Raw genomic sequence first — 15,520 nt, forward strand, 5'->3', positions numbered from 1 at the left:
CACATATTAAATGGGAGAAGTGAAACAAAAAACAAAATCATTGTAGATAGAATATATTGTGAAAAAATAGTTTTAGACAATTTGATTTTGGTTGAATTAGTGTTGCAGTTTCATTTAGTTATATTACCTATTTTAATAGAGCTGCAGCATGTAAAGTAAATTGGTATAACCCCTTTTGAAAGTAATTTGGAGGTATATATCAAGAACTATAAAACTTTTCTACTGAGAGCCATAAAATTGTTCATTGCCTTTGATGAAGTAAAGCCACCCCTGGGAATTTATTCTATGATATAATCAAAAAGAAGGGAAAATCAAACATAAGAAGGTATTTATTTCAGCATTAGTGACAATAGGCACTGATCAAAAATAATCTTGAGTATAGGAATTATTAAAATATATTTTTTAAGTTCGTATGATTAAATATATAGCTACTAAAATGATAATTAGATACAGAATGGCAACTTTGTGGACAAGGTGGACAGTTGTGGGCCCATATCTATAATTGCACATAGATAATGGAGAGACTACACTATCATCTGTCATCCCTGCATGGACAACAGATTAAGATCTTCAATACTGCCTATTGATTATTTGATGCCCTAAGGCTCAACCTCTTCTCTTATCCACACCCACTACCTTGATAATCTTATCCCATCTCTTGATTTTAAATACCACTCTTATGCTGATGACTCCCAAATTGATATCCCTATTCCAGACTTCTGCTCTAAGCACAAGACTTGCATATTCTTCAGCATTGTTATCATATTTAAGAGATATTTTGAACCTAATGTCTACAATGAATACTTGGTATTCTCCCACAGATCCACTCCAACTATAGCCTTTCTTCTTTCAGTGAGTTACAGCTCTGTCCTCTTCACCCTTGAGTGTGAAAACCTTGAAGTCATCTTTGATGCTTCTCTTCCTCTGTCACACATATCCAATACGTTGGGAAATCCTGTTGGTTCTGCCTTCTCAATGTATCCAGAATTAACTATTAATCATCTTTTCCATAACTATCACTCTGGTCTGGGCTAAAATTACTACAATATGTTTCCAAAGTCTTCCTGACCCTAAAATTATCCCCCACAGACTGATCTTAACACAACATGCAGATGATTTTTGAAGAAAATTCTTAAAAATAGTGTAGTATGTTAACATGATTGACATTTTAAAGGAGAGAGCTGTGGATGCCAAATTAAGGTCCCAAACTCCACGTTTCTGATTCTAGCTGTTAGGGTCATTCTGCTGTGATTGTTCTTTAATGATAAGAGGTCTTGCTAAAGTAATAAGATTAAAAAAAAAAAAAACTAAGCATATTTAAATAGACTTTAAAATATTTCATTTCTCTAGTGTATTTAGAATATATATTTCAAATAAAATTGATGAATTTGTTTCTTTACTTTTTTCTGTATACAAATGAAAGCTGCGGCAAACAAAACAGAACAAAACCTTGCATTTAAACAGTTCTTCTTTGAACAGAGTCCCAAGGGTATTGTATTCAAACTTATTACATCATTAAATGGATTCTTCCCTGGCACTTTATAATGAAGCTCTAGAAGACAACATATATTTTCCTTAAATTCTGATCAATTATGATATGGGGTATTCTTATGTCCTTGGTGCTTAACACATCTCTCTCTACCTCCAATTCTAAAAGCATTAAGTAATATGATTCAGTCTTTTCCCTTTAATGCTGTGAGTCAGAATTCTTATAACGCTCACATGATAAGAATAACCAATTCTTATAAAACATGCAGATTAACAGATCTTTCCCCTTGAAATTCTGACTTGATGGATCTAGGTTGAGCATGAACATGATATTTTAGGCAAGCCTTCCAGATGATCTTGATTTCTAGAATTGTTTAGTAAAGCTTCAGGATAACTTAAAACAAGTAAAGTAGCACAGGTATTAGCATATTCTTTGGTTGTGGGAAATTGCTGAAATGAAAACTAAAAGACCACATGAGAAATCATGTAAAATCTTATTAACCTGAAATAGAAAAGAAAAGAAAAAAAAACTTTTGATCAGACAGACATTTAGGAATCTATTGGCATGGGTAAGTTCCCATTTACTGGGCGATTGCAAAGGCAAATGTTTCCTCTGAGCTCACATGAATATATTTAAAAGTGATACGTAGGAGTGGGTCACAGTGATATGTCCTATAGACCTTGGAATCTAGGTTACTCTCTGAAAGTTAAAACAACAAGTTTTCCACAAAGAGTCAAAGTTATGCATCTGTTGAAATTAACCACCTGTGTGAGTGAAATCCTGAGTGAAATCCAAGGACACTGAATATGAATATTTCAAAGTATAAACTACATGTTACCTCAGAGAAGTGGGACTGGAATACAATGCAGTTTTGTAAGCTTCATTGATGAAGCTCTTGATGAGAATGTGGTTTCCCTCTTGATGAAGAATGTGGTAACACTGGAGGTTGCTCATCATGCAACATAGAATAATGAAGAAGTAATCAAAATACAATTCAGGATTACATATTTAGTTCCATTTTTGGAATACAGCATATAAAACATACTTGAACCATGCAGAAGTTTACTCAATCCTGGGTTTAGTTGACTAGACAAGATGACTCTTGCAAAATCCCCTGAAATCTCAGGACCCTGTCTAGGCCTATGGTGATCCAGCTAGGTGGGATAAAGCCATTTCTTTGGATTTTGCCTAAAGAGAGTGGAGTTGGCTTATTTCACGAACAATAATCAGCTCATCCACATCCCTCAAAAACAATGATAGACAAATTTGTTGAAGAAGATATCATATGCCCACTGGAACTGATGAGGCATAAGACTTTAATTTTAACACCTTATTTACAGATTTTCTTTTCACGCATGTAAACAAGTAAGATGAATATGTATAGGCTCAGTGTTTGTGATTACCTGAAATCACTGTCGTAAATGATTATAGAGATTGAATAATCATATATATACATATTGTATATATGTATATATGTATATATATATATATATATATATAATATGTATATATAATAGGTTATAGAGATTGAATAATTCCTTGAAAGCTCTGACTTGTTTACACACTGACTTCATTATTTCCTAGTTCCAGGGAAGGTGGAAAAGACAAAAACTCACCAATATGCAATATTGATAAAGTTATACTTTATGTAATTTTGCTCACATACATTAAATATATCCATGAATCTTTTCCCATAATATGTGTGTACATTCATAAATCAATTCTTTTCCGATGTAATCTCTACCGGGTAGGAATCTTTCCTTTCTCAGACTTAATAGGTCAATTAACCATGTCTAAGAATACTAACATGGTGTGGTTATGTGTTGATGAATTCACTGAGGCATTCAAAGTTTAATATGAGAGTGTTTTGACATTATTACCATAAGCATTTCAAGATGTCCCAAAGTTATTTCTTTACTCCACTTCATATGCAGGATTACAATTGTGCAAACCCTTGTTATGATATCTTTGCACATACAGAGATATTTATTCATCCCCCAAGATATACATCCCAAATAACAAAATCATTCATGCTATAGTTCATCAAACCTGAAACCATATTTTTCACATTTTAACATTTGGAGACTAGGAAAACTTCTAAAATTAATAGTATCTTGGTTTTATGAATTATGACATATTTATACCTTAAATTATATCAACACTTATGTAAAATTACCTATTTTTTCATAAATTCAGATATAATTGCAAATCATATAAGAAGAAATTATTTAAAAATTTACTAGGCTTAAAATTTTACAATCTTGGGGTATTAGTTGCCATGGTGATGCTACAGTTGACTATTAGATGTATAGCAAGTCAAACAGGAAATAAGAAATTATCTAAGTTTAATGTTATATTAATATTCAATAAATTTTAACTACTTTTTGGAAACATAATTCATTCTTTCTAAATGATTCATTAATTTCAGCAGTTTTATTTACAAGATAAATCAAGATGTTGAAGTTAATGTTGAACTATCAAAAATGAGTATTTTCCAGGGTTTGGTTTATAGCAATTATTTTGCAACTTTCTGGATAATGTTGGAGATTATTCAGATGAGTGTGCTTGCTCTGATATTATTGAGGACAGAAATTAACACAGTACTGAAAGGATTTCTAATCAGCAACCTTTTCATAGCTGCTTTCACCTCTTTGTTCCGTAGACTATAGATGATAGGATTCAACATGGGGGTTAATCCGCCATATACCAAAGCTATAAATTTATCTATTTCCTGTGAATCCACAGCTGAGGGCTTTAGATACATGGAGAGAGCTGTCCCAAAGAACAAAACCACCACAGTCAGGTGGGCTGCACATGTTGAAAAGGCTTTGCTTCGACCACCCACTGAACTAATTCTTAGGATGTTGGAGAGAATGAATGCATAAGATATACAAATTAGAAGCACTGGCATGGGAAGGATAAGTGTGGTGATCACCAGCATGAGTAATTCCACCATGGAGGTGTCCACACAAACCAGTTTCAAGACAGCCAGAATTTCACAAGCAAAATGATTGATTGTGTTATGACCACACAGAGAGAGCTGCAGCACAAATACTGTTTCCACCAGGGTGGTGAGGTAGCCTGTCAACCAGGAACCAGCTGCAAACTGCAAACAAACCTTCTTGTTCATTATGATGGGGTATCTCAGGGGGTTGCAGATGGCCACATATCGGTCATATGCCATCAAGGACAAGAGCACACACTCAGTTGCACCCATAGCTAGAGAGAAGTACATCTGAGCAACACACCCTACAAATGAGATGGTGTTTTCCCCTGTAACAAAGTTTGTCAGCATTGGAGTAAAAGCAGAAGAAGTGTACCAGATGTCTAAAAAGGAGAGGTTGCTGAGGAAGAAGTACATGGGTTTGTGTAAGTGGGAATCCAGGATGGTGATGGAGATCAGAATGATATTACCCAGCAGGGTGATCAGGTACATCAGCAAGCACAGCACAAATACAATGACCTCAACTTTGGGGTAGTGGGAAAATCCCAGGAAGAAAAAAACTGTTACAGATGTCAAATTTCCCTGAAACATTTTATTATGTCATATTCATTTGTATATATGCACAGAAAGATTAACATCATATATTATATATAAAACATAAGATCCCCTCCCTTCGTATTTTCTGGCATTTTTTTCTTCATATGAACTTGTAGTCTATGCTATAGACTTGTAGTCTGTGTAGTCAAATGCTTCTCCAGCTTGGTGATAGTAATATATGTTTGAAGGAATTTGTCATTAATTAGGAAAATTTCAAGTAGGAAGTCAACAGGTAAATCCTCAAGCTGTTATTTTTGATACAAGATTTTTTGGCAGTGTTAGGAAGCGAGAGGTTTATTTCATAAACATCATGAGAAATTGATGAAAGAAATAATCTTATGCATTCTTTCTTTTTCTGAAATCACATTTGTAACTGATCTATAGCTAAGTCATTAATTTACCTGAACCATTGGAATTATTTTCTTACCCTAGTTTGGTAACAGTCTTCTTACTTAGGAATTGTTCTGCTCTCCAAGCTCATCATATTTTCTGTCACTCCTAGAATTCTGTCCAAAATAATTTGGGAGATTCAGTGAGTTAAAAAAAGTTATAAATTTCTGCAGTCATAGATTAATTAACCAAAAACCTTGGACATTTCAACACAAGTCCACAGTTTCCATTTCAAACCCAGGAAGATGATAACAGATATTCTCATGGTGGTAGACATATATAGATATTTCTTTCATATAGCCAGAATTTGCCTGGCATCTGTGCTCCAGAATCATCCTTCAAAAGACCAACTATTGGCACTATAAGGCAATTTAAGCTTTTTGTTGCTTATGAGAAGTTTCCAATTCATGTAGCAAATTAAACTTAGAATTCTATTTGTGCAGAATTAAAATTCTGAAACTCCAGGGATAATGTCCCATAGATCCAATTATAGTCAGTAACTGGTCTGTTATAATTGCAGTGTTATTCAAACAAGAAATAAACATATTCCTATCTACACTATCTTTGGGAAGGGAACTTTTCTCTGCTTCTGATTGTGTTATGAAATCAGTCAAGCTGGCTAATTTTAAAAAAGTTAAGGCGAATGAATAATGTTGACAGTTTCTCCTTTAGATTGAAGGAGTGTTTCATAATGTGTACAATATGAAGTTATACTTGATATGGAGCCCACCAAAGATGGAAGAAGGAGAGCTTAAGTAACTCTTCCATTGCTCATCATAGCTCAAAGATAAGATGAGAGCAAATGTTCTTCATGGAACTTGAAGGGACAATTTGTTTTAAAGAACACTTCTTTTAAGGTAGAACCATTTTGAGAAGATAGCTTCACCAGAGAAAGGCATCTTGATCCTTCAGAAATCCACTGAATGCTCCATTTGAGTGATTTTTATAATCTCTATTTATAATTTTCTGTTTTCCAAATGAGCAACTAATGGCGAATAGTATGTATGGTGGTGTGGAGAAAACATGCTGTTAGTTTCATCACTATGCAATTGTGTTTGGATGCCTTGGTTTTAGTAACAGATTGTAATCATGACTATTACTAAATTACTTATATCACATCAAATATGTTTTCATTCTCAGAGAAGTTTATAAATTTGAACTATTGCCAAGATTATTAAAAAAAAACCCAACAACCAGAAATCCTGTCCTCACTCTTTGCTTTATTACAAACGGAATGTAGCCGTGAGGTCTTCTATTTACTCTGCTATCGTAGGGATATAACCTTCAAGGCCCTGGGATGATTCACTTCTTTGACTACAGGACATCTTGGTGCACAGGAAACAATAAGGCTTTAGTGCTGCAAATACTTCCCACTTCACCACTTCAGTTTTGTTATCTAGAGCAAGTTGGTGATCCTCATTGAGATTTAGCTTATTTGTAAAAGAGCAATGATAATATTTCTTTATCAGGGTCGTTATGAGGAGTAGAGAGATATTTTATGTAAAGCAACTTACATAGTATCTGATTTATAGTATACACTCATAGATTTCAGATTTTTCTCTCTTCTGTGGTTTTTTGTTTGCTTCTTGAATCCTCTTTTCCTTTCCTGTATTTACTGCATTTACTGGATTTACTTCCCCTTCTCACTGTTTCCTTCCTTGTTTGACTACAGCAATATTCTTACTATCCCCCCTCATTTAGACAAGATTAACTGCAACCATAATACAAATGGTTGAAGCAAAAGGAAGAAGCTGACTGACATCTGGCCCCAGAATCCCATTTCCCTCTGAATTTATTTATTGACTACCATTCCCAACTTGTTTGATTTCTTGAACTTGTAAAGCTGTAAAGGCTTATACAGCTGGAAGTAAATAATTTAGGTTGGCTTCACTGTGCCTAGGAGAGAACTGTACTGTAGGGCTACCCCACAAAGATTTAAAGGAAGGCAGTGACTAAGACTGAGGAAGGTTGCTGACCTGACTCCCCCCACTATGCATAAAGCACCAAACCACACTTCTGCTTTGTAGATAAATCAAAGCACACTGAAAAGAAGAGAAATTCTGAAACTCCATGGAAAAATTCAAACTCTGTTTATGATAAAGCACACTCAGTAAACTAGCAGTAAAAGGATATTTCCATGAGGAATGAGCAAGATGGTGGAATGATAGTTTTCAGAGCTTGTACCCTCACGGAAGCATGTTTGAACAACTATCCACAAATGAAAATACCTTTAAAAAGCTAAGGATTTCAGGTGAAAGATATTGGATTGGTGAATACTTCTGGGTCTCCATTGAAATCCAGAACAGAAATAAGAAAAGACACATTGAAGGGGGTAAGAAAAACACTTTCACATTACCCATGTCATCCTTTCCTCAAGCCTGAGTAGTGCGATGCATAGAGACACCTCATGGGGGAAGAAGAGTGAAGTGGTATCCAACTTTACCATGAACTTCAGCATAGAGCTCACCCCAGTGAACCCTGGCACCTTGGGCTCCAGGCTCACATCCCCAGAATAAGGCTCCTGGCCACCACAGTGCTAGGCCAGGCCCTGAGACTCCAGGCTAAATGCCTGCCCTTATAGATCAAGCTTCCATGACCCCACTGTCAGGCAGGAAGCTGCAGCCCCACCATATAGGCCAACCCTCACTGATTATCACAATAGGTGCGGGAAAAAAAAGTGACAAAATTCATGATAAAAACTCTCAACAAATTATAAAGAGTGTGCTTCAACATAATAAAGACCATATGTGACAAGTCCACAGCTAACTTCATATTCAACAGTGGAAAACTCAAAGCTTTTCCTCTAAGACCAGAAACAAGACAAGGTTGCCCACTCCTGCCATTTCTATTCAGTATAATACTGGAAGTCATAGCAAAAGCAATTAGACAAGAAGAAGAAATAAAAGGCATCCAAAGTGGAAAGGAAGAATGAAAACTGTGTTTGCAGATTACATTTTCTTTAAATATAGAAAACCCTGAAGACTCCACCAAAACTCTGCTAGAACTAATAAACAAATTCAGTAAAGTTGCAAGATACAAAAATCAATGTACAAAAATCTGTTGCATTTATATACACTAAAAATGAACTATCAAAAGAGATATTAAGAAAATAATCCCATTTATAATAGCATTAAAAATAATGAAATACTTAGTAATAAATGTAACCAAGGAGGTGAAAGTTATGTACACTAAAAAATAAAGACATTGATTAGAGAAATTGAAAAAATGCAAATAAATGGAAAGATATCCACACTCATGGATTGGAAGAATTAATATTGTTAAAATGTCCATACCACCCAAAGCAATCTACAGATTCAGTGAAATCCTTATTAAAATTCTTATGGCATTTTTTGCAGAAATAGAAAAAAACAATCCTAAAATTTAGTCAAATAGTCAAAGCAATCTTGAGAAAGAACAAAGCTGGAAGCATACTTTCTGAATTCAAAATATACTACAAAGCTGTAGTGATTAAAACAGCATGATACTGACATAAAAGCAGATGTATAGATCAATGGGAACAGAATAGAGAAACCAGAAATAAATTAATGCATTTACATGATCTTTAACAAAAGTGCCAAGATTATACAATGGGAAAAGGACAGTCTTTTCAAAAATGGTGTTTGTAAATTGAATATCCACATGCAGAAGAATGAAATTGGACTCTTCAGACCATATACTTACATCACCTCAAAATGGATTAAAGACTTAAATATAAGACTTGAAACTATAAGACTACTAATAGAAAACATAGGGATAAAGCTTTTTAACATTGGTCTTGACAATGATTTTTTATTATGAATCCAAAAGCACAGGCAACAAAAGCAAAAATTGGAAAATGGGATTGCATCAAACTAAAAAGTTTCTGCAAAGAACAATCAACATCAAAGAACAAAGAACAACCAACAGAATGACGAGTCAACCTATGGAATGGGAGAAAATATTTGTAAACCGTACATATAATAAGAAGTTAATATCCAAAATTTATAAGGAGCTCAACTCTGGAAACAAATACCCAATTTAAAAACTGGCAAAGGACCTAAATAGACGTTTTTCCAAAGAAGACATACAAATAGCCAATAGGTATATGAAAAAATGCTCAACATTATTAATCATCAGAGAAATGTGTATCACAACTGTAGATGACAAACTGATAGTTACCAGAGGGGAAGTGGTTAGGGGGCTGGGTTAAATAGGTGATGGGGATTAAGAAGTGCACTTGTAGTGTTGAGCACGGGGTATTGTATGGAAGTGTTGAATCACTAAATTGCACACCTGAAACTGATATTACACTGTATGTTAAATAACTGGAATTCAAATAAAAACTTTTGAGCTATCACCTTCCATCTGTTAGATGGACTTCCTCAAAAACTAAAAGTAGTATTACCATATGATCTAGCAATTCCATTTCTGAGTATATATGCAAAGGAAATGAAATCAGTATCTCAAAGAGATATCACCACTCCCATGTTTTTTATAGCATTAGTCACAATAGTAAGGTTAGGGAATCATCCAAGTGTCTATTAATGGATGAATAGATAAAGAGAATGTGGTAAATTCATATAATTGAATATTATTCAGTCTTAAAAAGAAAAGGAAATATTGTCACATGCTAAAATTAAGATGAATATCAAGGACATTATACTAAGTCAAATAAGCCAGGCACAGAAAGTCAAATACTACATTGTTTCACTGATGTGTGGAATCTAAAAAAGTTGAACTCATGGAAACAGAGTGGAATGGTGCCAGGTGGGGTGTCCAGATTAGACGATATTGGGAAATGTTGGTCAAATGGTACAAAATTTCAGTTATGCAGGATGAATAATTTCTAGAGATCTAATGTACAGCATGGTGACTATAGTTAATAATACTATATTTTATACTTGAAATTTGCTAAGAGAGTTGATCTTAAGTGTTCACTCTGCATACACACACAAAAATGATAACTGTATGAGGTGATGGATATGTTAATAGCATTATTATGGTAATCATTTCATAATGTATATGCATTTCAAGCATTACATTGTATACCATAAATACATACACCTTTAATTTGTCAATTGTACTTATATAAAGCTAGGAAAAAATTAAAAATAGTACCTAAAACAATAAGAAGACACTTCCAAAACATAATAAAGGCTATCTGTGGAAGACTTCAGCTAACATTAAACATAATGAAAGAAGAGCTGAAGTTTTTAACTTTGAAAATTATAAAATTTTGGGGGCGCCTGGGTGGCTCAGTCAGTTAGGTGTCCATCTTCGGCTCAGGTCATGATTTTGCAGTTTGTGGGTTCAAGCCCCTCATCAGGCTCTGTGCTGACAGCTCGGAGACTGGAGCCTGCTTTGGAATCTGTGTCTCTCTCTCTTTTTCTCTCTCTTCCCTCCCCACTCACGCTCTCTCTCTCCCTCCCTCTCAAAAATAATTAAACATTAAAAAATTAAAAAATAATAAAATTATAAAATTTCAATGTTTCTTTTAGATGTTGGTAGTTTTTGATTCCAAGAAATCGTTGCCTTCTTAATGGTCAAAGCGACATTCTGGGTTCTACTTCTGAAACCAATACTGCACTGTATGTTAACTAACTTGAATATAAATAAATTTTTAAAAATAATATTCGGGGCAGTTTTATAGACAGAATGTTTATGTTTAGGTGTATGATTTACTTCAAATCCATTGTTGTGTATGGGGTGAGATATGGGTACATAGTTATGCCAGCATTATTTATGGAAAAAGGTATCCTTTCCCCATTGAATTACCTTAGCATCTTTGTTGAAAATTCATAGATCATATATGTGTAGATTTCTTTCTGTACACCTCTATCCTGTTCCATTGATTTATTTGTCTTACTTTATGTCAGTACCAAGTGAATTGATTATTACAAATTTATAATAAGTTTAATAAAAAGGTAGTATAATCTTCCAACTTTATTCTTTTTAAAGACTGTTTTGGCTATTCTAAGTCCTTTCATTTCAATATCAGTTTTAGAATCATCTTGGCAGTTTTTCTAAAATCTCTGCCTGACATGAAAAGATGTTCAACGTCGCTCCTTATCAGGGAAATACAAATCAAAACCACACTCAGATACCACCTCACGCCAGTCAGAGTGGCCAAAATGAAGAAATCAGGAGACTATGGATGCTGGAGAGGATGTGGAGAAACAGGAACCCTCTTGCACTGTTGGTGGGAATGCAAATTGGTGCAGCCGCTCTGGAAAGCAGTGCGGAGGTTCCTCAGAAAATTAAAAATAGACCTACCCTATGACCCAGCAATAGCACTGCTAGGAATTTACCCAAGGGATACAGGAGTACTGATGCATAGGGGCACTTGTACCCCAATGTTTATAGCAGCACTCTCAACAATAGCCAAATTGTGGAAAGAGCCTAAATGTCCATCAACTGATGAATGGATAAAGAAATTGTGGTTTAAATACACAATGGAGTACTACGTGGCAATAAGAAAGAACGAAATATGGCCCTTTGTAGCAATGTGGATAGAACTGGAGAGTGTGATGCTAAGTGAAATAAGCCATACAGAGAAAGACAGATACCATATGTTTTCACTCTTATGTGGATCCTGAGAAACTTAACAGAAACCCATGGGGGAGGGGAAGAAAAAAAAAAAGAGGTTAGAGTGGGAGGGAGCAAAAGCATAAGAGACTGTTAAAAACTGAGAACAAACTGAGGGTTGATGGGGGGTGGGAGGGAGGGCAGGGTGGGTGATGGGTATTGAGGAGGGCACCTTTTGGGATGAGCACTGGGTGTTGTATGGAAACCAATTTGACAGTAAATTTCATATATTAAAAAATTAAAAAAAATAAAAAAATAAGAAAGCCAAAAAAAAAATAAAATAAAAAAATTAAAAAAAAAATCTCTGCCTGTATTTTGAATGGGATGGCATTAATCTGTAAATGAATTTGGGAAGAATTGGTAACTTAATATTGACTCTTTTAATTCATGAGTCAGAGGAATTTCTGTAATAGGTTTTACTTAATTTGTTTCTACATGCTTTGTGGCTTTCAGTATAGAAGTTTTACACATCTTCTGTTAACTTTCCTTTAGTCATTTTTAGTTTTTATTCTATTACAAATGATATTTAAAAATATATTTAACAATTGTTTATTATTGGTAAATAGAAATGCAGCTGGTTTGTGTGATCTGATACATCCTGATAGATTGGGTAAAATCTCATAGTAATTTTATTAGTTACCTTGTGGACTCCTTGGAATTTTTATGGTCATTTTCATATGCAATCTGGTTTTTTTTTTTTTTTAATAAAAACAGTTTCCTTCTTTCCAATTGTAATGCTTTTTATTTATTTCTTTTGCCTTATTGCACTGCCCAGGACTCAATGCTATCTGTAAGTGGGGTAGTGGACATTCTTGCCTTCTTCTTGATCTCAGAAGAAGAACATTCAGTTTTTTAACTGACTTTATCCTGCTGTTTTTTCTTGGATATATCCCCACATTAGGCCTCTTTTTTTCTTTTCTCTAAATCGAAAAATGGATATAGATCATCTTTTAATTTTTAATCATGGCAAAATTGGTTAAATTTGTCATCTTCTAAAAATTTTTATTTATTCAAATTCAAGTTAGTTAATGTATAATGTAGTATTGGTTTCAGGAGTAGAACCCAGTGATTCATCACTTATGTATTACACCCAGTGTCATACCAACAAGTGCCTTCCTTAATGACCATCACTCATTTAGTCCATCCACCCCTCCCCCTTCCCTTCAGCAGCCCTCAGTTTGTTCTCTGTATTTAAGAGCCTCTTATGGTTTGTCTCCCTCTCTGTTTTTATCTTATTTTTCCTTCATTTCCCCTATGATCATGTTTTGTTTCTTAAATTCCACATATGAGTGAAATCATATATTTGTCTTTTTATGACTTAGCATAATACACTCCAATTCCATCCACATTGTTGCAAATGGCAAGATTTCATTCTCTTTGATTGCTCAGTAATATTCCATTATATAAATATATACTACATCTTCTTTTTTTTTTTGTTTTTGTTTTTGTTTTTGTTTTTTTAATTTTCAAAAATTTTTAAAAAGTTTATTTATTTTTTTAAGAGACAGAGAGAGAGAGAGAGTGTGCGCACAAGCAGGAGATGGGCAGAGAGCAGACAGAATCCAAAGCAGGCTCCACACCATCAGCACAGAGCCTGATGTGGGGCTTGAACTTACGAACTATGAGATCATGACCTGAACCGAGATCAACAGTCAGATGCTCAACGAACTGAGCCACCCAGGTGCCCCAAAACAGTCAATTGTTTTAAATGAACAAAAGATTTAAACAGATACTTCACCAAAGAAGATATATGGATACCAGACAAGTACATGACGATTTTCAATACCATTAGTCATTAGAGAAAAGTAAATTTATTTATTTTTCTTCTTTTGGTGAAGTATAATTGATGAAATTATATCTATTTTAAGTACACAACATGATGTTTTTATATACATATATATTGTGAAATGACTTGCATAATCAAATTAATTCACACAGCCAACACCTTATAGTTGCATTTTTTTTTCTTTTCTTTTTTTTCCTTTGATAAAAATACTTAAGATCTACTCTTAGGAAATTTCAAGTATACAATACATATACTTATTAATTATAGCCACCATGCTGTATGAAAAATGCACATTTATTTATTTATTTATTTATTTTTAAATTTCAGAGTGTTTTTCTTTTTTCTTTTTTTTTTTTTTTAAATTTATTTATTTATTTAATTATTCTTTAATATATGAAATTTACTGTCAAATTGGTTTCCATACAACACCCAGTGCTCATCCCAAAAGGTGCCCTCCTCAATACCCATCACCCACCCTGCCCTCCCTCCCACCCCCCATCAACCCTCAGTTTGTTCTCAGTTTTTAACAGTCTCTTATGCTTTGGCTCTCTCCCACTCTAACCTCTTTTTTTTTTTTTTCCCTTCCCCTCCCCCATGGGTTTCTGTTACGTTTCTCAGGATCCATATAAGAGTGAAACCATATGGTATCTGTCTTTCTCTGTATGGCTTATTTCACTTAGCATCTCACTCTCCAGTTCCATCCACGTTGCTACAAAAGGCCATATTTCATTTTTTCTCATTGCCACGTAGTATTCCATTGTGTATATAAACCACAATTTCTTTATCCATTCATCAGTTGATGGACATTTAGGCTCTTTCCATAATTTGGCTATTGTTGAGAGTGCTGCTATAGACATTGGGGTACAAGTGCCCCTATGCATCAGTACTCCTGTATCCCTTGGATAAATTCCTAGCAGTGCTATTGCTGGGTCATAGGGTAGGTCTATTTTTAATTTTCTGAGGAACCTCCACACTGCTTTCCAGAGCGGCTGCACCAATTTGCATTCCCACCAACAGTGCAAGAGGGTTCCCGTCTCTCCACATCCTCTCCAGCATCTATAGTCTCCTGATTTCTTCATTTTGGCCACTCTGACTGGCGTGAGGTGATATCTGAGTGTGGTTTTGATTTGTATTTCCCTGATGAGGAGCGACGTTGAACATCTTTTCATGTGCCTGTTGGCCATCCGGATGTCTTCTTTAGAGAAGTGTCTATTCATGTTTTCTGCCCATTTCTTCACTGGGTTATTTGTTTTTCGGGTGTGGAGTTTGATGAGCTCTTTATAGATTTTGGATACTAGCCCTTTGTCCGATGTGTCATTTGCAAATATCTTTTCCCATTCCGTTGGTTGCCTTTTAGTTTTGTTGGTTGTTTCCTTTGCTGTGCAGAAGCTTTTTATCTTCATAAGGTCCCAGTAATTCACTTTTGCTTTTCATTCCCTTGCCTTTGGGGATGTGCCGAGTAAGAGATTGCTACGGCTGAGGTCAGAGAGGTCTTTTCCTGCTTTCTCCTCTAAGGTTTTGATGGTTTCCTGTCTCACATTCAGGTCCTTTATCCATTTTGAGTTTATTTTTGTGAATGGTGTGAGAAAGTGGTCTAGTTTCAACCTTCTGCATGTTGCTGTCCAGTTCTCCCAGCACCATTTGTTAAAGAGACTGTCTTTTTTCCATTGGATGTTCTTTCCAGCTTTGTCAAAAATGAGTTGGCCATACGTTTGTGGGTCTAGTTCTGGGGTTTCTATTCGATTCCATT

General features: G+C 34.8%; 1 protein-coding gene across 1 annotated transcript; it reads right to left on the bottom strand.

Annotated features, from left to right (window-relative positions):
* Positions 1-4,040: 4,040 nt before the first annotated feature.
* On the bottom strand, positions 4,041-5,024 carry LOC131491554 (olfactory receptor 13F1-like). The gene has a single exon (XM_058694686.1). The coding sequence runs from the start codon at positions 5,022-5,024 to the stop codon at positions 4,041-4,043; it is 984 nt and encodes a 327-aa protein (XP_058550669.1).
* Between the last annotated feature and the right edge of the window lie 10,496 nt (positions 5,025-15,520).

Source organism: Neofelis nebulosa, chromosome 12, assembly GCF_028018385.1.
Source record: "Neofelis nebulosa isolate mNeoNeb1 chromosome 12, mNeoNeb1.pri, whole genome shotgun sequence".
NCBI classification, from domain to species: domain Eukaryota; kingdom Metazoa; phylum Chordata; class Mammalia; order Carnivora; family Felidae; genus Neofelis; species Neofelis nebulosa.

Bases quoted from the DNA above. Each gene is read 5' to 3' on its own strand.
- LOC131491554 (XM_058694686.1), bottom strand. From the start codon at position 5,024: ATGTTTCAGGGAAATTTGACATCTGTAACAGTTTTTTTCTTCCTGGGA.